Genomic DNA, 22,221 nt, shown 5'->3' on the forward strand with positions numbered 1-22,221 from the left:
AAGAAGAATTTGTAATATATTTGATCCATATTCCTTTTTCTCATTAATACAGTATTAAAGATCAATAAATTCATATAAAGCATTTTTCAGTAAAAAAAAATTGCTATTATATAGCCACAGAAGACTGTTTCAGGACAAAATGGCAAACTATTGAATTGATATGTCTTTGACTTTGCTATAACAAATATTTGGCATTTCTTTCATAATTCTTGAAGTATAAAAAAGAAAAAATTATAAAGAGAACATTGTATGGTTCATTGATATTTTCTCAGCCATTGTCATAACAAAGAAAAGAATCTCTGTCGCAAGTTTTTGTTTATACATCTTTTATATGACTGTATTAATCCTATACAGCTTAAACTATGTATCTCTGTGATTCCATTATTCATATGACTGCAATAATTCATTGATACAGTACAGTCAATGGTAAAACAGGTATACGTAACTTCGAAAATTCAAATAAACCTTTTTGCTGGTAATTATGCCGAACGAAACAGCTTTTACGATATGTTCCGGAAATTAATTCTTTGCAATAATAGTTTAATAGTACTCCCATAAATACTACTTATTAAAATCATATCTGCGCAACGATGCATTCACGACAATCGAGGCGTGAAGTTGGAAGCCTGGAATACGTGCAAATAGTCTACATAGTTGAAAGTTCGAAGATTATCAAATTAAACAAATAAATTGACCAAATATACACAAATATTGCGAAAAATATTATGTACGGCAATAAGTTACACATTCTAGTACATGATAAATTATAAAATTCTTTAATGTATAGTTTTTCGTTCTTTATACATAAATCTGCAATTTTATCTTTGTTATGATTTATTACCTTTGCTATAATTTAACTTTTTACAAACATATTTTACAAAATAGTGTTTAAATGCAAAAGGCAATAAATTGAAAAACATTTATTGTCCTATTGTTAAAACATTGTAGTACGAATTCTACTTTCCTGCAGTCTTCTCTGATTTCGTTTCCTATTGTTATATCTAAAACGATAGTAATCTTTAGGCATTGCTGCTGTGACAGAGTACTTTGGAAAGTCCCTATGAAGCAAATCCTTCCACAATTGTGATTCCGAACAAAGTTCACGGAATTCGGAACAACACTGTGCCATTCTTGTTAAACTATAAGCATCTAACAATCTTAAAATTTTCAACTTTAACTCGGTTGGCAGAGCTTGAAGACTAGGACCCATCACTCCAGCTTTGATTAATACATCAGAACGCACTGGAGTGGATAACGTGTCTTTAAACCTATAGAATAATTTTAGAAGATAATGTATAAACATGAAAGAATTCTTAGATCATTGATATCGTTATAAATTTATTATACCTGTGAGATATCAGTTTGAGGTTTAAATATCGTGCACAAATATCACTTGCAAATGGATTAACATACTTCAATGTTGGTACAGATAAATTATAAGTTTTTCTTCCATCCATAAGAGAAAAAAAGTTACAAATCAACGTATTTCCTAAAGTAGTTACAAGTAGTTTACATTTTATATCAGGAACAGTCTCCAAATGAAAATACATTTCGTACACCCCTGTCTCTTGTGATTTCCAATCTTTTGGTATCTGGAGAGACTTTAGATCTGGACTGTGACAAATGTATTTCACAATATACAAAAATGCAATTAATAATTAAAAAATGTACACATTATCGAATGACGAAGCATACCGTCGTGAAGAGTTACTATTTATCGATGAGAGGTAAAAACCAGCTTCTGCTAATAATACAATCATCAAAGCAACCATATAATCCTGATGTGTAGACTTTTCATTCAAACTCTTTAAAATTCCTCTTAACGATGGCACTAGATTTAAATACGTACTATCTTCCACTAAAATTGGTTCCCACATTTTTACTATCGTTTCACAATTTTAATCTTAAGAATGCGTAACGTATCCAAACGTACAATTGTTTTCTCTGCAGTAACAATGAATGTTTTGTTTATACTGAGTTAGGTTATTCTACGGTTACGCCATCACTGTCCGTCAGACCTTACTAAGATGCTATTACGCCATCTGGTTCAATTTTACGAAATAAATTCTTACTAAACATTTATACTTATTTATTAAAAATATCTTTTTTCATTAGTTGGAATAATAAACGAATAAAATATTTTTTGTTGAATGCAATAATGTTATAATTATATTTATATATTCCAAGCAATTCGACTATATAACAAGTGCAGTACCTACAATTTGTGGCGACCTCTCTAAAGAGACGTATAGATTACAAGAGATGAAAATCAAGTGAGTAAAAAAACATGTATTCGATTAGTTATAAAACCGATTTTATAAAGATCTATTAATATCTTGTTTTAATATAATTTAACTCGTTTAATTTCCAATGTACGTATACTAAATGGAAATCTAATTTTACAAACGTCAGAATATACCGGTGTATGGTAAAAGAAGATACAATTTATGATTTATGTCTTTTTATCACTTATGATACGAATGAAATTCGTTTAAGTAATGCAAAGAGATAATGTACGTGAAATTCCGCGTATCTAATGTATGGTATACCGCTTATCACGGATAAGTTATCATCGTGTCATTTTTTCGTCGATAAGTAAGAGTACTGTACAACTTCCGCGGATTAAATTAATACACTAATTTTTTATCACATTTTTAAAAATAATTTTTAAAGATGTAGGATAAAACTAATAAATGAATTATAAAATTACCTATAACCATGCTTGTAGTAAATAATACATTAAGAGCTTTCTTGTTTAACAGCGCCACCACGAAAATTAAAAATTCGAAGCCAGTCAAACGAAGATAAAATAAATAAAATAAAACCGGTATAGGAACTCGTTGTGTTTTTTTCATGGGATTGTCCCAACGAACTCGTCGCTAACGACGAACAAAATCAATTATAAACTTCGTCAATTTTATGTATACATACATTAAATTTAAATTAGACTCTGCTTAAAGGAGCCATATTTATACATTTACGATCAATTTCAACATTCGTGCGATTAGTCTGATTCAGAAAGTTGTTGCACGATCCCTTATTCACCTGTCTGTCTAGCAATAATCTTTCCACCAGTAACGTAATGTTAAACTCGTCAACCGTAACGATTTTCAATAGAACGCGTGCAATATCGAAGAATAAAACAATACGTGGAAATTCATCCTCGAAATAGATCGAAAATAAAATCCCACCGAATGAAATAAAATATCAGGAATACACAAATTCACATTTCGAAAGAAAAGAAGAGAAAAAAATCGATAAAAGGTAATATTAGGAATGCAATGTTGCAATGCATCTAATGTCACCGAGAAACCTAAGCTTTTGAATGCTAATATCACAAATTTTTTGTCAAACTTTCCATAAGTTTGAGCTAATAACAAATGTTGTCCGTGATTCGCCGACATTTTTGACACTTCGTACGCGCGAAAATTAAGTCGCATAAGTCAACGATGAGTCACGTGATCGACGACGACATGTTAGCTACAAAATACCGGGATGCTGAACAGGCCCAGTCGGGCCCATAAATTTCCCTGTACGCTCCTGTTCGGCATGCGAGAGCGCTCCGTGCCACTTGTTGCATGGCCGCGCTCGACAGTTGCGTTTGAATAAACTGCTTTCAAACTGCTACGGGATATTCTAGCAAAGCTTACATACCGAGAGAACCGGATGTCTCCGCGTCCTCCTGGCACGACGTTTCAGACACTTTCGTTTGCCCATGGGACACAACACTAGTCACTACACTTGACACCTCCGACTCGCACGATTCGGCCATTTTCAGGTTAACTCGCGTTTATCCGCACGGCGGCTAGTTACCTCGCCGCATTCGAATCCGAATCCTTTTTCGAAACTTCCACGCACGCTTCGCGGTTCATAACACGCGACTCCCATGACAGATGGCGGCTCCCGGATGGAAAGAATGCTACTGCCACCTGGTGGTCAGTCTAGTATCTAAAAGTGTTTGGAAGAAATTTCAACTCTTAACCTTTATAAATAATTTCTATTAACATATGCAGTTATTAAATGATTCCAATTGGATTTTATTCCGTTCTATTATCTTCGGACGAAGTTTCTACGCAATTAAAGCAAAGGTAATTTGATAATTTCTAAGATATTATTTTATTCGCAATATATATCGCACGAATAAAGAACACGTGTAAAAATGTGCAAATCGTAAAACAATAAGTATAAGAAATATGTAATATAATTAAAAAATTGTTAAATACAAATAGTAAGAATCGAATAAATACTTAATTCGTGGATTATCGAACGCAGTACGTATAGATGAGTGACGCATTTTATTTCGCAGTTATCAGTGATTTATCAGAAGATTTGCTGGTGGTAAAGACACGGTTCCGTGACCGGAAACAGGATGTGGCAAAGCTGATACGCCTTTCATCCATTTCTCCATGTTGCAACAATAACACTCAACGCTATTCAAGGTTTTCATGAACACCGTGGTTACTCCTCCAATTATCAACAACCGATCACCTAAAGAGGGAACACACGAGTCAACGTCACGTACATCGAATTATTGGTGAGTCCTTAGAAAATTTTATTTATATTAATTTCGCTTCTACTATGTAGTGACTCGTATTATATGCAACGTGATTCAACTATATACCATGTACTTAAATGTTATTCCGTTAAAAAATAACCTAACCATAAAATCGTCGAAGAACAGATTCTTAAGGATATTCCGTGTTCCACAACATCTTAATAACTAACCTATCGATCCAATAGAATGTCCGTGTCTTGCGATCGACATGTTGGCGTGTTGTTTCCAAACGTAATCGTTTCCATCCCATACGTCGATGCTGTCGATGCTCGGAGTGGCGTTTCCCATAGCCGATGCTCCACCAATGATGTAAAGACAGTCGGACACCACGTAGAAGGAAGCAAAGCATCTCGGTGACCTCAGTGGCATAGCTTTCAACCACCTGGAAGAGCACATCGATAACAGCTCTCGCGTTTACCGTGCACAGGCGATAAATCGAGAGTTTAATCCAGGTAATGGGAAATAGAGAACGCATAAAGCGACTGGAAGCTATGGAATCGAGCTCACAAATTTTTGATCGGATCGTAGCATTCCACGTCCTTCGAGAATAGCTCCTTTTTCGATTTTGTCATGCCGCCAGCGACCCAGATAAGATCACGATATTTCACGCTGGAAGGTCCCACCCTTGCGGTCTGCATTGCTTGCACTTCTTTCCACGTGGAGTCCAACGGATCGAAAGCCTCCATCGTCTTCAAAGCTCTGCAACGAGGAGAATAAGCACTGGGTTCTTCATCTTTTCTTATCTTATTTATTAACGTGGAATACGAAAGGACTGGTTCGACTTGTTTTCTCTTCGCCTTGTCGTTGCGTAACCGTAAATCGAATTGGTTCGCTTAAGCCGTGACGCAGATGACAATTAAGAAGGTTTAAATTAGTCGCAATTAGAGTCGTCTAGCGTAGAAATAAGCAGCGACGAAAACGAAGAAAAACGCAGCAGCATAATTACGCTCTCCCCATCTGTATAACCACTCACATCCCGTTCCTGCCTTGCCCTCCTATCGCGTACATTTTCCCGTGGCTGACCACCAATCCAAAGTCCTTTCTAGCTGTCAGCATGCCAGGTTCATTGAACCAAGTCCTGGTAGTCGGATCGTAACTCCAAACGCTTCCGACCGCAATGCTCTTTCTGTGAAGTTTGTCTTCTAGAGGATCCGCTCCACCTGGTGAAAAATGTTTCGCTTTTTCTTTCTCTCCTTTCTCTCTTTTTTCCCCTGTACCTTTAAATCTTTAAATCTTTCTCCGCACAATAGAATGCACGACGGGTCTCTTTTCGCGGTTACGAAAACAAAGTCGTAAAGAAGATTATACCGTAAGAGTCTTTTTCGTTAAACGCTACGCAAATGGAAGGGGAATCCTCGCTGTTCTCTTTCTCCCGCATTTTTTCCTTTACTCTTTTTCATTTAAACGAGCAATTCCTTCTCTGACAGCGTTACAAACTGCATCGTTTCGTCACCGTTCGACTCACCCACTACGTAAATACGGCCTCTTAGGTAAGCGACCGAATGGTGATGCCTCGCCTGTGGAATTTCCCCCACGAATTCCCAAATGTTCTCGTCAGGTTTAAACCTGTATATGTCCTTGCCAGTGTTCCCGGGCCGGCCATATTCCTTGTGTGGATCCACGCCGCCAAACACGAGGACCGACTCCCTGTCAGGAAAGAACAAGGAACTCTTGGAGTAGTAATCGTCTGCGTTGCCACCTATCATACTGCTGCTGATCCTTTGCGGACTGTAAATATTTCATTTAGTTTGCAATTTTATCGTTCTTCTTCTTTTTCTTCGCGAGTAAAATCGTATCTCGAGAGAAATCGATGGATAAGTTGGAAATATAAAACGTTATCAAATTCATAGCACTTACAGAGGTCGTTTATAGCTCGTAGGTCGAACCTGGACACTTTTGACATCAGGTATCACTTTCTGCGCATCCTCGTCATTCGGAGAGACGGTTTCAATGATTTTCTCGTTGTCTGCAACATTGTCGACGACCGTGGTCTTCGATTTCGAATCTGCACACACAGGGTAGGGCTCCTCCGTGTCTGTGTTGTCCGATGGAGAACTAGTTCTTTCATCGTAGTTGGAGAAAAACGTCGGCGACTTTATGGTCCTGACGGATTTCAATATGTCCCGTTGGCACGACAGATTTTCGGGAACTTGTTTCCCCTGATCCTTGGTCGGGTAACAAAGGGCACGTGTGTCGTACTGCAATTCGAGACGCGGATTCTTCGAATAAACAGGACCTCTGTATGGCGAAAAAGGAGTCGAAGAGGAAAATTTCTTACCTTGTTCGTTTGATCCTGAACGCAACGTTGATTCTGATTCCGAAGACTCGATTGTTCCCTATTTCTGTTTCTAGGAGTCAACGGGAGCGGTGCTTCGTCCTTCTCGTTTCTCATTTGGTTTGCCGAGCTGCTTGAAATTCCGATGGGCTCTACCGAGGGATTGCGAAGCGTTTCGTCCATCGGAATAGCCAAAAGTTCCGCTACCTTCTTGATATTCCGCTTCTCCCACGACGTTGATTTCCTTATCTGCCGTTTAGGGAAACAACATGTACGGAACGGATCGTGTTTGCACTTTACGAAAACGTCTTGTCGACCGCCGAGGAAACATCTCGCGAATTTTTAAACCTATCGATGCTTGTGCTAAATCGCAGTTCGCAATTCGCTCTAGATACCTTATCTATTATTTTCGCTAAAATGTTGCGACCAAACAGCCCGTGCATTAAATTTTTAATAATATCTGTATATCGAAATCATTTTCTCGACTGTTCAGAAAACGTCTGACGAATTTTCATACTTCTCATATTTCTCATATATACTTCCTGTATATTTATTTCACCAAAGTATTTTGTCTAACGATTTTTAACCCTTTGTGCTCGATGATTTTTTGGCTAAAGGAGGGTACGAGTTGAACAATTTTCTGCTATATTATTTTTGAGTAGTAAATAAGAAATCGTATACTAATTAACACGTAGAATTATTTAATTTCGATACCTCGCACATTGTTACATTATTTTAAATTCGATCTATTAACCCTTTGCACTCGACGACTTTTTCGTTACAGAAAAATAGTAATTCGAAGACTTTCTGTCATAGAGTTGACGATATTTTTAAAATGGTAAATGAGAAATAATATGCAAATTAAGACATAGAATTATTTTTCTTCGATATTCCGCACATCGTTAGGTAATTTTTAATTTGATATATTAATTAACGTCGACCTTTTGAATCTGAAGAAATGGTGATGGTCACCTCTCTAGTGCAAGGGGTTAATTAATATCGAGCCTCGAAATTTTATCAAATGGCAGCTCTCGAGTGCAAAGGGTTAATACACCCGATGTAAACAAAATCGTGTTAAGAGTCACTTCATTTTACCAAACTCGTCTCTGTGATGCAACGTATTTCTCTCTCGAGACTAAACCCCATCAATGGAACCGAAGAATAGGTAGCATTATCGAAGCTGATGTCGAGACGCTTAATAATATCCAAAAGGAAGTTTCGAGGCGCATTTACTTACTTCGTCGAGCCTTCTTCGAATCTTATATCCCCTGTAAACGGCCTGTATCGTAGTAGCGGCCTCTTCCTCGGATATTCCAGAGTCTGTGCGTTCTTCCGGCTCCCTCGGCATCTTACACCTCGTCTGCTGCTTCCTCGCGGAAAATATGAAATTCGACTCGCGCTGCTGCTGGCACCGGCAAACATCCGTCGCGTTCTTCTCCTGCCGGCTCTCGTAATCCAATTTATCGACGTCCTGGAAAAAAGAAAACGTCTCGTCTGGACGAGGAAGTTTCTTCTCGCCGGCTGGGTCTCTCGTCGACGACGTTACCGGCGAATTCACGCCGCGTTGACAGTGTTCCTGCGTGTATTTCTCGCTGCTGAAAGTCTTGTAGCTGGGCTTTGGAGATTCTCCTCCTCCAGTGAACCTCACGTCGAAGGCCACTGCCCTCTCGTCGAGCTGTGTAACAGGATGATTTACGATTAATGACTACTTAGGTACGTTGAATTTTTGTATCGACCTAATTTCTAAATCTCCTAATCTAACTTATTCGCTTTGTTTTAGGATCCGTTTGTTCATTTTCGAGACATGAAGGGTATCGCGAAGACGTCAGGATAATTCGAGTGACCGAATTAGGAAAGAACTAGGTATACCGAAAAATTTGTTGCATCGAGTTGTCGTATGTGAGCTAGTTACGGGTGTTAAATTGTCGACGAAGATCGTGCTAATTTTTCATTGTTATGAGCTCAACGTGTTCGCTGAGTCAGATGTGGGTCAGGGATATTCTAACTAGGTAGTCTACGATCCATATGTAGTTTGTAAATCGTTTCAACTGCTTCTGATTCAGTGAGAGTGTCAATGGTAATGACGAACGTGTCGCTTGATTAACTATAGACTCGTTGTACCTCGGATCGCGATGTGTTTTATAACTATTTCACACTGCGAAGCTCGAGTATGCATCTTGATATCGAAAATGAAACCAAAAGCAATTTTTCTCATCGCTAGAAAATGCACCAGCAACAGCTGCTCAATCGCAAATTTAAGAACAGCGTGTAAGAACGCGTCATCGCGCTCCAGTTTAACCAACGATCCCAAAGTTTGACGCAAATGCGGCCGTTTTAATGCAATTAACAGAGACTAAATTGTTACGGGGTCTGTGTAATCTCAAGGTAAGAGCTTATACGCTGTAAGTGCTGTTTCCATGAGCAGTGCATAATGTTTCGTGGGCCCCTGTACTCAAGGGTTTCGGAATTAAAGCACGGATTTTCGAGCAACGTAAACTCTGACCTTTGACTACAGCTCCGTGGCGTTTCTTCCGCGTAACTTATCACTCCCACTTACAAGCACGTAAGCTTACCTTGAGATTTCTCTGACGATAACCGCGCAACAATCCCTGAAAGGAAGCAGAGGAACTTTTGAAACGGGCAAGCCGGGTGTCTAGGGATTCGATTGCAAAACGACTCACCGTTGGATGTCCATAGTTATCCTTCGTCCATCGACAAAGAGCGTTATACTTTGAGCAAGTGACTCCCCGAATCAGCTCAAAATTAGCGCGAGATTGGTTAAAGTATCGTAGGCATATTTTACGAAATGACGCATGCGCGTATATTTTCTTATACAAGTCGAAGTATAATATATTAATACGATATATAAACTAAATATTTGACATACAATATCTAAATTCGTATTTTTCCTTCTTTTCGATTATGTTTGTTGCAAGATTCTTTCGATGGAGGTAAAAGTGGACTCGAAAATGTTAGAAAAGGCACGAGTGTCGCGATTTTACATCTAGCAACCCCTATCTTGATGTTTCTGCGTGACTCTTCGACTCGTTTCAGGGTTACTCACCCCTCTGCTTCTTTCGAAGTTGCTCAAGTAGTCGTTCATGAATTTCGGAGGCATCGGCATGCCTTTTGGCATTTCCAGTGGTAAATAATTTGGCGCTATCGATTTCGGGTGCTTCGAATGCATCGTCGTCCCGCTATGAATGGCGGCTGCGTCGCCTGAGGGATTTATTCTCATTATATAGCAAGCCAGAAAATTTATTTCGTATACATTTTGCGCTCCTGTGCTTGAAATTTAAACGTACCCGAGCTCTGGACGTAGTTATTCGGCATTTTGGGGGATGCAAACGAGTAATCGTTGTGAGACGAGTTGGCAGCAGGCACGGTAGGTTTCGTGCGTGTTTTCCGCATCTTGAACTCGGAAAGTTTCGTTCTCTGATATTCCTCGAGGTAAAGCAGAAATTCTCGATACGTCACGTAATTCTTGAAACGAGTTTAGAACGGCATAGTTGAGAATTCGTGGAGACACGGAATATAATTAACGGGATCGCGGAAGGAAACTTATAAATTAAAAATGCATTGAAAATTAAAATTAATTTTAAATTAAAATATTACAAAACCTTGTCCTCCCCGGCCCAATTGCGGTTAGTTGGCTCCGTGAGTCCCAGCAAATCGATCCAGTGATAGTAATCTTCCGTTTGATTACGGTACCAGTATTTTATAATGACAAAGCTGCAAAGGGTCGCGAGTTGAGAAACCAAGTACTTTATTTTCTTCGAGAAACTGTGAGAAATGCCACTCTTACGCTAGGCCATCGTCGACCATCCTTTGCACCTCTGGGAAGGACATTAGTTCCATAAATTCAGGATTTTCCGGATTTCTCTTCACATCTACCAGCTGCCACGGTGCAATCAATCCGAATCGAACGCATTTCAGAACCTCCAGCATGTTCTGCTTCCTGTTCGCCCAGTCGTGCATCAGCCATCGCACAGCGGACATGAGAACCTCCATTTCGCTAATTAAGATACGCATAAATGGGCGATAACGTATCGCATCCTCCTTAATTATGAATTATTATCGAATTTAGAAATAGAATACCTATTGACGGAAATGTAATTCGACTTCAACAAGAGGCACACTTCGTCCACGGTCAACTCGAGGAAATCCTTGGTGCTGACCAGCATCAGGAAGAATTTCATGATCCTGGGTACCATCAGCTCCATGACCGCGGTGTTGCGAAATTTCTTCGCCTCCAGGTACAACAGAAACGCGGTGTCTTCCGAGAACAATTCGTCGTTGTCTATGAAAGCCCAGCATTGTTCTTCCAGTTCTGTCGAACGTCGAAGGGAGCTATGAAAATTAAAAAAGATCGCATCCTCCGTATCTCCATTTTCTCTCGCGTGGTTCGACGTTTATCGTACGTTCCCCGAACGTGAAAAATATAGGTTTTAGCGAAGGATTTGCCCGAGAGGAAGCCTGAATTTCATCGTGTTCCGCTCGAAGACACGATACAGCAGCATTTCCCGCGGATCTCATATGGTTTATTGAAGTTTCGAGTTGGACAGTGACGTATTCAACGAAACTCGAGGTCGGCACCATCGAGACTTTCCCGAATGCCTATCGCGGCTGCAAACTTTTCATTCTTTCCCGGCACTGAGTTCGAAGTTTTAAAGCGTGCTAGAAAGCATCGACCATATATTGTGCGATGCAGTCGCGTTTTAGAAGATTGATGGAGGCGGGAAACGATGCTGCAAGCACGCTGTAAACAGGATCATTGTTCATGAACCTTCCACATTGTCACGGAGATGAAGCAAAATTTATGTTTATGCCATATCAAAGTTATGCTTATGCTCGATTTCGTTTAGTGCAATTGGTATTTATTTTTTAAATCTAGGATGAGTATCGTCGTGAACATTAGACACTGGAAATATTTAAATACAGGTAACTATGTCTCTGAAAAATGTCGAAAAACTCTGTTCTCTGATGTTAAGTTTACATTAATAATGGAGGAATTTTTTAAACATCGTTCCAATCTTCTCAAGATATTTTTATACTTCGCACCGAAGAATAATAGCCATCTAGGATAATTAGAAATTTCAAACAAACTTCTGCCAACAACCTTACCTTTAATTTCTAGAGGGTCATATGTTCATGAATCTTCTACGTTGTCACAGAGATGAAGCAAAATTTATATCTATACAATAATATCAAAGTTCGTAAGCGGTATGTGGTTTGCTTATGCTCGATTTCATTTGGAGCAATCAGTATTTATTTTTAATATCTAGGATGAGTATCGTTGTGAACATTAGACACTGAAAATATTTAGGTACATGTAATTATGTTTCTGAAAAATGTCGGAAAACTCTGTTCTCTGATGTTAAGTTTACATTAATAATGGAGGAATTTTTTAAACATCGTTCCAATCTTCTCAAGATATTTTTATACTTCGCACCGAAGAATAATAGCCATCTAGGATAATTAGAAATTTCAAACAAACTTCTGCCAGCAAGCTTACCTTTAATTCCCAGATATTGCGCCGTAGTAAAGACTTCCAGGATGTTGTCTCTTTGCAAAAGGTGGTAGCAGCCGTTCTGCGAGCTGATCATCCAGTCGTAGATGATGGAGAACGACTTGGAAGTCACATCCGTCTAATTAACAAACCAGAATGACCTCTAATCATCGTTAAACGAAACCAGTAATTCTTAAACCTATAAATGATATTTCTACTTTCTATTTCCTGAATTAATTCTTAATTAATTTCACGACTGGATTAATTCTTATGACCCAGAATTATCTAATTTAATCACCTTCGTGCTGATATATCGATCTACCCTTTCACGAAAGAATTTCAAAGTGACACTTTCTCGCGACACTTGTTCGTACTCTTCACGCGGTATGGTCAAAGATTCAAGGAATTAAGTAAATATTTCACGAAAAGCACGGATACAAGAGATAATTGTGAAAGAATCCGATTATCCTTCCATCACGCTTCTGAATCGGACGGAGACGGAACGAGGAGCCAATTTTAGTAACGTCAACAAAGACTCTCTTTCTGCACAGTGGACTGCTTGGTTATCTTGTTACACGGCACGTGTCCTTCTATTTTTAATTACACGTCTCCTTGACACGTGGCGAGCAAGAGCGCGTCGTCGGCCGCGGGACAACAAGAATGGCGGCGTTGGAAACTGGCGAGGCTCCTCGCAGCGATCATTAAAGGGCGACGGGTGGTTATTCGAGCGCCGCTATTCACCCTTAAGTAAAAAGAGAGTCAAATATAGCCGCGGCCAGAGGAGACGAAAAGGAGTTCAAGGTCGCTTGGCTTCGAGCCCACCGAGTCACCGACGGAGGAAATAGAGGGCCCAGGATGCTGACACAAGAGATTGGGGTCGCAGGCAACCCCCTTGTGCCGCTGCTGCCTACTTGGCGATTTTGCAACCTCGACGTTCACTGATTTATAGAATCTCGTTCTATGCTCGGACCATCGACGTGTCCGATTCCTACTCTCCTACATTCATTCGCTTGTCGTTATATTCGCGAAACCAGCAGTTGCGAGAGCGGTAATTTATGAATGCCTGCCGGTGAAGAGGTTGGACAGGCAGAACTGTGCAAGTTGCTCGAATCTTGCTGATTTATTTCCTTCTTTAGCTCCGCAGGATGTAGGACGGGTTCAGTAATTAATCGCGCAATTTAATAGCGACCAATGACAGCGTTACGTTTGATAAAAATTGGGGAACGAGTAAACGAGACCAAGGTTCTCTTTATTTGACACTTATGTCGATGATCAAGATCGTTATTTATTTTATATCCCTTGCTATACGAAATGGTATTTTCATCGATCGTCTGCAGAGTTTCCTAATTATCTTGTTTACCAATGAGGGTGCCCGGATACCCCGTTTATCGAACAAACATTAGCCCACTTTATCGTCCAATTTCAATCGCTTCTGCTGATAACAAAATTACGAACTTGAATTATAATCTTACACTGTACTGCCATCTATCGTCTATAATGTAGAAGATATAACTGTTTATAATCCGCCTTATCGTCCAATTTTAATAAAAGCCAATATAATATAGGAATGGAATGAGTGCGGCCTTGAATGAATGTCAAGAGTGTTTGGGCTTAGAACGAAGGTGACCGTGTGCAAGAGAATTGACTGCAAAAAATATTTATAATAAAGTCGAGTGAAAGTATAGGGATGCGTTCAGAATGGGTGAGGTACCCAGCCACTGAGGTTGCGTGGGAAAGGGCATGATTGAGAAAGATAGCCTAAGTATGAAAGAGAACAGAACGAATGGTTAAAAGTATGGGTGCAAGGGCGAGACAGGACAATTTTGAAAGTCAGTTAATGAAAGTCAGTTGTAGGAGTCAGTTTTAACCCCTTCCTAACTGTACCATTTAGCTGGAAGAAATCCAGGCCCAACGTGTACTATAGTCAGTTTTACGCGATATTACTCTTGTGGAAGTAAATTCTAATCCTTTTTCTTTTTATAAATATTATAAATATATTATATTTTATAATAGATAACAGTTTCAAAGCTATATTTAGAGAAATGTTCTGTTCACGAGTCTGGCTCGTGATATTCATGTTCGGGCCTACTTTCTGTTCACGAGTCTGGCTCGTGATATTTATGTTTGGCCCAAAATCTTCATCACGTGTCCGACTCGTCAAAATACGCGGGAAGACGTTAAGAAAGATGAGAAAAGTGTATCCATAGGGAATCTCTCTTGTTTCATAGCTAGTTGTTGTCATTCTGTTTACAAGCTTATTTTATTCTATTAAGAAGCCAACATGGCTATCTTAACGCTTTACCGGCCGCTCATTTCTCGCCGCCGGTGAATTTCGCGCGGGTTCTACTAGTTGCTGATGGTCATATTTACGCTATTCTTATTATTTAAAAAGGCACTAATATTTGAGACTAACGGAACAAGCATCTGCTTAAAGAATGTCGAGAAAAGACGATCGGAAGAGTTAAAACAGAAGCATAGTGGAACATTGTGCCGCGCTGAAGCAAAATCACGTCTGCGTGACAGCGGCCGGCAAAGTGTTAAGTCAATTTCTCCTAAAACGATTCTGCAATAATATAGCTGTATTTCTTCGAATTGCAAGAATATGTTCGATATATTTCATATATGTTGTATGAAATACAGCAATATTAGAAAAGATTTGTAGAGTTTGCCGAAACTGTACAATATTTGGTACTCCGTTATCGGCACAAGGGTTCAACCGGAGCTACAAAATTTTCCCCTAACCAAGATCTTCGCAAGAAACACCCTACAAGCCAGACGCCATAAAAATGGACCACTGCGTAGACCATCGCCTTCGTCATCCCTCTGCCAATCAAGAAGCATCAGCAGGGTTGGACGAATTTGGCGCGGCAGAGCGGAGGAGAGCTATCGAGGCCGGTGGAATCCTATCGAATCTTTCGCTTTATCGGGAAAATCATTGAAAAAAGAGCGCGGGGAGGATGGAGCGGAAAAACGAGTATAGAGAGGCGGAGAGGCGAAGATGAACGCCGGGTGCCGGCGGATCGAATGCGAAGCATAGATACGCATCCAGCGAAGGGGTGGAAAATCGGATCGCGCGAACAAAGGGACTTTATTCCGGATCCGCTAGACTGTTCCGTGTACCGATAAGTCCGTAATATATCTTGCCTGGTGCAAGCGTGTATAACGCGGCGTCGTTTTTTCCGGCCGACTCGAGGGACGATCGTCGTCCTTCGCGTAATAAATTCTCCACTCTACCTCGCCCTTAACGCTATCGTATCGCACGTGGAACAGTGCGATAGCACGTTCCGGGTATCGCAGAAGAAACGTCCGCGTTCCGTGGTTACGACTCGTTTAACGCGTCTCGTTAAAGGATGAAGATCGATGACGGTCGAGTGCTCGTGAAAGCTGCGGGGAATTTCGTTCGCGTGTCCGCGATATTAACGTGCTTTCTTGAATAAATGACAGCACGTGGAAAGAAAAATCGCGTAGATCGTCCCGTCGCTCGCAGGATGGCGTTCTGCTTGGTGAACGGCCTCCAACACGGATAAATGGATCGGGTTTTGCTGGCTGAGCGTTGGTAATTGAAGGTGAAGGTACTTGGATAAGGGGATAGTATAAGAGATTAATTGGTAGATTTTTTGGAAATAAATATTCGAGCAGTTAGCCGATTATTGAAAATTATTTTGGAATATCATACACATTGTTGCGGCCTCAGGATCGAACGATCTCAGTTAAGTGGAGAACTGTTTATATCCTTATTCCCAGCGTTCATTCATTCGTGTACACTCGTTACTACCTAGTCACCACTTGGGTGAACCTTAACAAGGTTTAATGTATCATCCTTAAGACGATAGGGATAAGGCTCAAATTATTTAAACATCCACCACCACGGAAAAACGTCGAAGCTATCACACACCCCCAATATTATTCACAACCAACAGGAAGACATACATCGACCATTTACATTTCACACCAACCAATTAGTAGACATACGAAACTTATAAAACCAACGACAATCACGAGAGAGTTCTAAAAATTTCACGAAAACAGGATAAACATCACGATTAGACCATCAGTCAGGACCCATAACGATCAACTCAGCGCGAGAGACTACTGTAACACATTAGAACTCTTTAATTCAACCACAACCAGGTCTAGCTCTATTAATTTAGAGTAGGTCGTATGCCAGCAACATTGTTGCATCCGCATAAACGGGCCTTACAACCCCGCGAAACTCTCACAGTGCGAGTTGCCGCGTTCGGGACGCAACACAAGTTATTGTAGAAATCTAAAAATTTGTTTAAAATTGCTACTGTATCAGATACGATATTTTTCCATACTTAATTTTTCGAATGGAAAGATATATCGTCCTCTTGTTGGTGTTATTTGACCAATATGCGATTATCGGTGGCTCGCAGTCGAGCTGGAAAATGGGGATGAAGAGTCTTACCCCGATAACTTACCCCGGTGAGATCGACCTCCTTGCAATTCTTCTCGTCGAAGAAGCTGCTATAGCTCTGTAACACCAGCAGGTGGCAATGGAACTCGTCCTGATCGATTCGCACAATACAGTCGGCGTTCCTCGAAAGATCGATCGAATGAAATTTAGCCGGTAATCCTGTCGTTGATACCCGACTTCGTTACATCGATCGGGCACAACTATAAGCTTACTTGTAATTTGTGATACGCCTGGCTAACTCCTGATACAGGTCAGTCTTCTCCGGGAGAATTATGTTATCCCAATCGATTGGCTGCTCACTCGTAAATCCGAGTCTGCTCGAAATTACACGACGATCAAACGTTTATGGAGAAACATCGGGCCACGCCGTTTGCCGGCGAGCAGTCGCTTTTTCTCGCGATCGAGAGAAAAATACGGGGTCGACGCAATTTTATGGAAAGTCCCTTTCTCGACGATAAACTCCGTGTCGTTTTTCTTGCAAAATTACGTCCACCCCGTTTCCCTTCGCGCGTTCAGAAACGTTTACTACGGGGGATGGTCAGCGTGATCCCCATGCTTGACAGCTTGACGAAACTCACGTGGAGAGTGGCACCTCCTGCAACACTGGCATTTCGTGAGACCCTGACGATGTCGGCTGTTGCTTGTGCTCCATCGTCTCCGCGTGGGCAAGCTTCGACTTGAACGGATGCATGTTGGGCCTGTAGTCGTCCTCGAAAGCTGGCAGCTTCCTCGGAGGCTGTGTGTACGTATCATAAAAAGCTTTTAAATGACGAAAATCGTGAGAAAGAGATCGTAGAAGGAAGAAGAGAAACGGAAAAGACTTATAACACCTTTGCTGACAATATCGTGTGAGACTCGTGGTAAGAAAATAGAATCAAACACGAGTGTCACGTTTGAGAGCCGTTGTTCGTAGGAAGAGCCCAATGTAAATAACATGTGACAAGTTCATGATTTATTTTCGTCTATGTCTTTCTGTCTTGGTTTTGCGTTACTCTTCGTCGTGGTTGGACTGTGATTGACTTTGCTGTTGATTATGACACCCATCATAGGAACTTAAATCGTAGGGCAAAGGGTTTAATCAGTTTCTCAACTTCTTCGATTTCCACTATCGATACCCGCAGAACGTATTCAACAAAAATTACGATAAAATTGCGAGGAAAAATCGTATGAAAATTTCTTAGATATCACTGGAAAGAAGAGACCTTCCTCCAAATAGTCGTTATAAAGTGAATCGCGAAAAAAATTTTTTAAAGTCCGTAGACTCGTCCAAATTTTTACGATTTTTCGCGAAAAAGGTACCCCTAGTTCCTAACCGGGTGTAATAAAGTAAAAATGTTTTTAAAAAATTCAGTTTAGGGTTATACAAGTCGAAGTTCCGTTCTTCGGAATCAGCCTAGATGGAGTGTTAAGCGATTTCTTATAACGAAGTTACGGTCACTGGAAGATCGACAATTTTCCAGATACTTTAAGCGAAACGATAAATCAAGTGACGGTAGATTATAGATCGCAGCGACCGTTAACTGTAGATCGAACGAGAGATATGACACGAAAGTTACCTGCAACTGATTGATCGTGGACGACGATACACCTAAAGGAAGATCGATGAGCCTTGGTCTCGTTGAAGCCTCGGATACGCGTCCACCGAGCTCGTTTCCGGGTCTATTCAGCTCGGCCTTGACGTTAACCTTCGTGTGCCTCGGATCAGCGACCAGCACGCTGACCTTCTTCGATTCGAACACCACCTAGAACGACTATGCGTCTGCCTTGAGGCCAACATTCCTAGGTTCGGCGTGTAGCTGCCGATTCGACGATCGACCGGAACATTTACCTGATTAGGAACGATCTTCAGATTACCGCTCGGGGTCGCCTGGAATGGAAAGACTCGCTTCGAGTTGTCGCCGTCGTTTACGCTAATAAATGCACGATCGTCACCTCGTTCCCTTGGCCTTGCGTGCATCTGCTGCATTAGGTAGGCCAAGTTTGGGCAGATCGTTTCTCTTCTGCGTTCACTGCAATCGCCGTCTTTTCCTGGACTGTGTAAAGTTGACTTTTCTATTTTTATTTTTATTATTACTTTCTATTTTTTCCCTCGTGTCACCATTTTCTTATCGTCTGATTAGGGTGTGGTAATTGTAGTTAATTCCGAGCTAATAATTTTGTACGTTATCTGTCAAATTGCTATATTATGGTTTGAGCTGCATATTTAAATAATAAGCAATATATGAAATAATTAAAATGAGATAAAATAATTTTTTCGAATTTTCAACTTGGACCAGTTTCATAATTATCGACTTTCGAAATAGGTTTTGGGTTTAATGTTTGGTATTACAGTATTGGATTTTATTAACAAGAACGCTATTTCATACGTTCTCCTCACCAACGTCTATTATGAATGACGTTGGTTGTGTATATTCCTAATTAACGTTGGGCACAATTGATGATCTATAAAGGTAGTGATTAAGAGATAGTAGATGTAATTATGGGTCGTTATACATGGTAAATTGTAATTAGCCGGGGCTAATGGTAAGGTCTTTCAAATATTACGTCTGATGATTATAAACTATGATTTGCGGACATTTGAAATTATTATCGAGGGTTATCAAGTGTTTCGGTTACGGGCTATAATTATCCAGCAAATATCATATTCGTTAATCCTCGGATAATATTGACCATTTCTTTCGCGGTTTCGCGGTCCAACTGGTGGGAAAACACGTTTCGTCCGATTTCTTTTTCTCCAATATGGAGAACACGGAGTAACTTCCCGTGTCAAAGTTGTCCGCGTCGAGCAACAAATGTCGCGATAAAGGATAACGTAATCTCGTTACCTGGAACGAGCCATTAGTTTGGAAACGGAATTATCAGAGGGACGACATCGTTCCCCGAAGATTCTGTCGTGCTTCCACTGTTTGTCCGATCTTCTACCTCGATCAGGATCATCCGAATCGTCGTCCTGCCGGGTGGAGTCTCCCGATCTAATCAAATTTTTCGCAGACCTGATCGCGTATCTATCCCGATCGGACCTCTGTCCAGGCAGCTGCAGCTCCTTCGACGCGACACGGTGATCCTCTGACAAGGGGTCGACCTGTGCTACGCGGCCGTTCTGATAAATGTGCACGTTGAGTGGTCTTTGCCGCGTCGATAAACGTCGACGTCGTCTCAGAGTAGCTTTTCTTCGCTCAATTGGGTACACGGGAGATCGATCTTCCGAAGTTTCAACCAGATTCGACCTGTCCACCGAAGGAGAAGACAGAAATTTCTCGATTTCCTCCGAAAATTCGATCATCCTGTCGCGATGTGCCTAGAAATTCTTATCCCCTTTCGATCTAAGCTCGCGTGGGCGTGGTGAAATTGCTGGGAATTTAATTAGTCCCAGAGACATGGATTCTTAAGAAGATTTCTAGGTAGGTTTAAGTGAATCCTATTTCCTCGGGGAGAACCGTGAATTATTGTAGACCGCGGTCACTACTTGCTTCATCGAGTAGATAAGACTCAAATTTAAGCGACGATAATGGTCGCGCTTGAATATTGAATGATTGTCACCCGTGAGGTCGGTATAGTTTGAACTAGGTCTACCACGATGAGAGTAATCATCTTGACTCGTAGAAGCAACGAATACTAAACCACAAACAGTGAAGAGACATACGCAATCACTCTAGAGTTCATGGACTTTAAATTTTAAAAATGGTGAATTTGTGAATCAAATATTTTGAGAATTAAGTAGGATATTAATCTTGGAATAGAGATAGACTTTCGAGAAGCATAAACGTGGAAGCCATTAACTATACCGGTAACATAATCTAGCAACGAATACTGAACCAAAACCAGTGAAAAGACTTAAACAATCATCCTAGAGTTCAAGGGCTAAATTTTAGGAATGGTGGATTTGCGAATCAAATATTTTGTGAATTAAGCAGGATATTAATCTTGGAATAGAGACAGAGTTCCGAGAAGCATAAACGCGGAAACATAATCTCACTTCCTATTTCTCACAGTCGCTCGTCCAATTATTCCGCAATTTTCCCTCGAAATCAGTATTCCAACATTTTCTCTATACTCCTCGACAACTGCAACCCTGAACATCGAGCAAACAGGACGCCAACCACGGTATCGACTGTCACGACGATCATAATTACCTCTCCTGGCGCGGTGATCGAGCAGTGTGCGGCACCGATGGACTCGGTTCTCGCGGAACAGCTCGTTCCGACTGGGCGGCTCTGAGGGGTGGTTCGGGGGTTGTTGCGGCTGGCACGACTGATTTCTCGTAATACAGAACGACAACGCTACTCTTGCTGTTTCCGGGTCGCGGGGATTCCAATCGATCCTCGTCCGGCTCGACTACGAACGGCCCGGGATTAAAGGGGTGCTCTCTGCGAGGATGCTGGCCGCGCGATTTCCGGCTACGGGGCCGCTGCTCGAGTCGCCGTCCCCTTTCTGTTCACCCGTGAATCGACGCGATCCTTGCCGAGGAACACGTAGACAAAGAGGAACAACGCGAAGAGGAAGAAGTACATGGAATCGGGGACAGCGGATCGAGAGACGCGAAAGAGTTCGCGCGTTTTCGGGCCTTGGGGTTGACCGCAGTCATGGAACCGCTATAAACAACGAGAAAACCGAGTAAGAAACGAGGTTCTTCTGTTTCCACGATTTATTAATCAGAAGCTATTTACTATAGAATCGTATAAGGGTAGTTACTTGGAAAATTATTTTTTCTCGCGGAATTTTAAAATGAATACGTGAGCATTGTATGTGTTTAAAAAATTTTCGAATACTATGAAATTGACGTGCTATAGCGCAGTAGCGATATAGTCACCCCCAAAACTCGAACACGTGTATTGAATGAAGTATCGAGGTAGGCAGCTTTTATTTCTAATGAAAAGCTATTTATAGTAGAATCGTATGAGGGTAATTACTTGGAAAATTATTCTTGCTTGTGGAATTTTAGGAGGAGTATACAATAATAAATATTGCATATATTTAAAAAATTTTTGAATACCGTGAAATTGATATGCTACAGTGCGATAGCGATATAGTCACTCCCAAAACTCGAACGCACGAATTGAATATGATACTAAGATGGTCAACTTACATTTTTCACTGCGTCGACGAATCGCCCGGATAATACGCGGCGTACTCTTCCCTCTCCTGTTGTCAAGGGAGTGCATTAGGTGTAATAACGATTCGCGTTAGAATCATACGCGATTTAAGAACGTGCACGTGACTCGCTTCGTTTCGGATAATTACCCAAGTTTCGTCGGAGATTTGCCGTTGAGATCCTTATCGCCGCTGGAAGATCTCTCCGTGGCAAAGGTTACCTGAGAAATATGTGGATGGAATTAGGTAACACAGGACCTACTTCGATACGACGATTTAGTACTCGAGTGCACCCGATTTTCGCAAAGAAATGGCGAACGGGAAAATTCGAGAAACTCCAAAGCATATCGATA

General features: G+C 40.9%; 2 protein-coding genes across 2 annotated transcripts; both read right to left on the minus strand.

Moving 5' to 3' along the window:
• Positions 1–934: 934 nt before the first annotated feature.
• On the minus strand, positions 935–1,968 carry LOC108555157 (F-box only protein 7). The gene is made up of 3 exons (XM_017910695.1): positions 1,696–1,968; positions 1,348–1,614; positions 935–1,268 (listed from the first exon to the last, which is right to left on the minus strand). Exons 1-3 carry the CDS (start codon positions 1,875–1,877, stop codon positions 935–937), a joined length of 783 nt encoding a protein of 260 aa, XP_017766184.1. The 5' UTR covers positions 1,878–1,968.
• Positions 1,969–4,309: 2,341 nt separating this feature from the next.
• On the minus strand, positions 4,310–19,616 carry LOC108555158 (uncharacterized). The gene is made up of 21 exons (XM_017910696.1): positions 19,603–19,616; positions 18,606–18,810; positions 18,334–18,519; positions 17,356–17,513; positions 16,990–17,091; positions 16,782–16,899; positions 12,346–12,478; positions 10,929–11,160; positions 10,636–10,845; positions 10,451–10,562; positions 10,132–10,313; positions 9,895–10,063; positions 8,377–8,505; positions 8,068–8,301; positions 6,834–7,079; positions 6,413–6,753; positions 6,021–6,283; positions 5,529–5,715; positions 5,063–5,254; positions 4,726–4,937; positions 4,310–4,488 (listed from the first exon to the last, which is right to left on the minus strand). The coding sequence occupies exons 1-21, from the start codon at positions 19,614–19,616 to the stop codon at positions 4,310–4,312; spliced, it is 3,804 nt and encodes a 1,267-aa protein (XP_017766185.1).
• Between the last annotated feature and the right edge of the window lie 2,605 nt (positions 19,617–22,221).

This window comes from Eufriesea mexicana, unplaced genomic scaffold (assembly GCF_001483705.2).
Source record: "Eufriesea mexicana isolate 0111107269 unplaced genomic scaffold, ASM148370v2 scaffold130, whole genome shotgun sequence".
NCBI lineage: Eukaryota > Metazoa > Arthropoda > Insecta > Hymenoptera > Apidae > Eufriesea > Eufriesea mexicana.

Bases quoted from the DNA above. Each gene is read 5' to 3' on its own strand.
- LOC108555157 (XM_017910695.1), bottom strand. From the start codon at position 1,877: ATGTGGGAACCAATTTTAGTGGAAGATAGTACGTATTTAAATCTAGTG. The intron at 1,615-1,695 runs GTATGCTTCGTC...CATTTGTCACAG, and splicing joins AATAGTAACTCTTCACGACG to TCCAGATCTAAAGTCTCTCC. The intron at 1,269-1,347 runs GTATAATAAATT...ATTATTCTATAG, and splicing joins CTCAAACTGATATCTCACAG to GTTTAAAGACACGTTATCCA.
- LOC108555158 (XM_017910696.1), bottom strand. The intron at 17,514-18,333 runs GTAACTTTCGTG...ACGTACACACAG, and splicing joins CCACGATCAATCAGTTGCAG to CCTCCGAGGAAGCTGCCAGC. The intron at 10,064-10,131 runs GTTTAAATTTCA...CTATATAATGAG, and splicing joins TACGTCCAGAGCTCGGGTAC to AATAAATCCCTCAGGCGACG.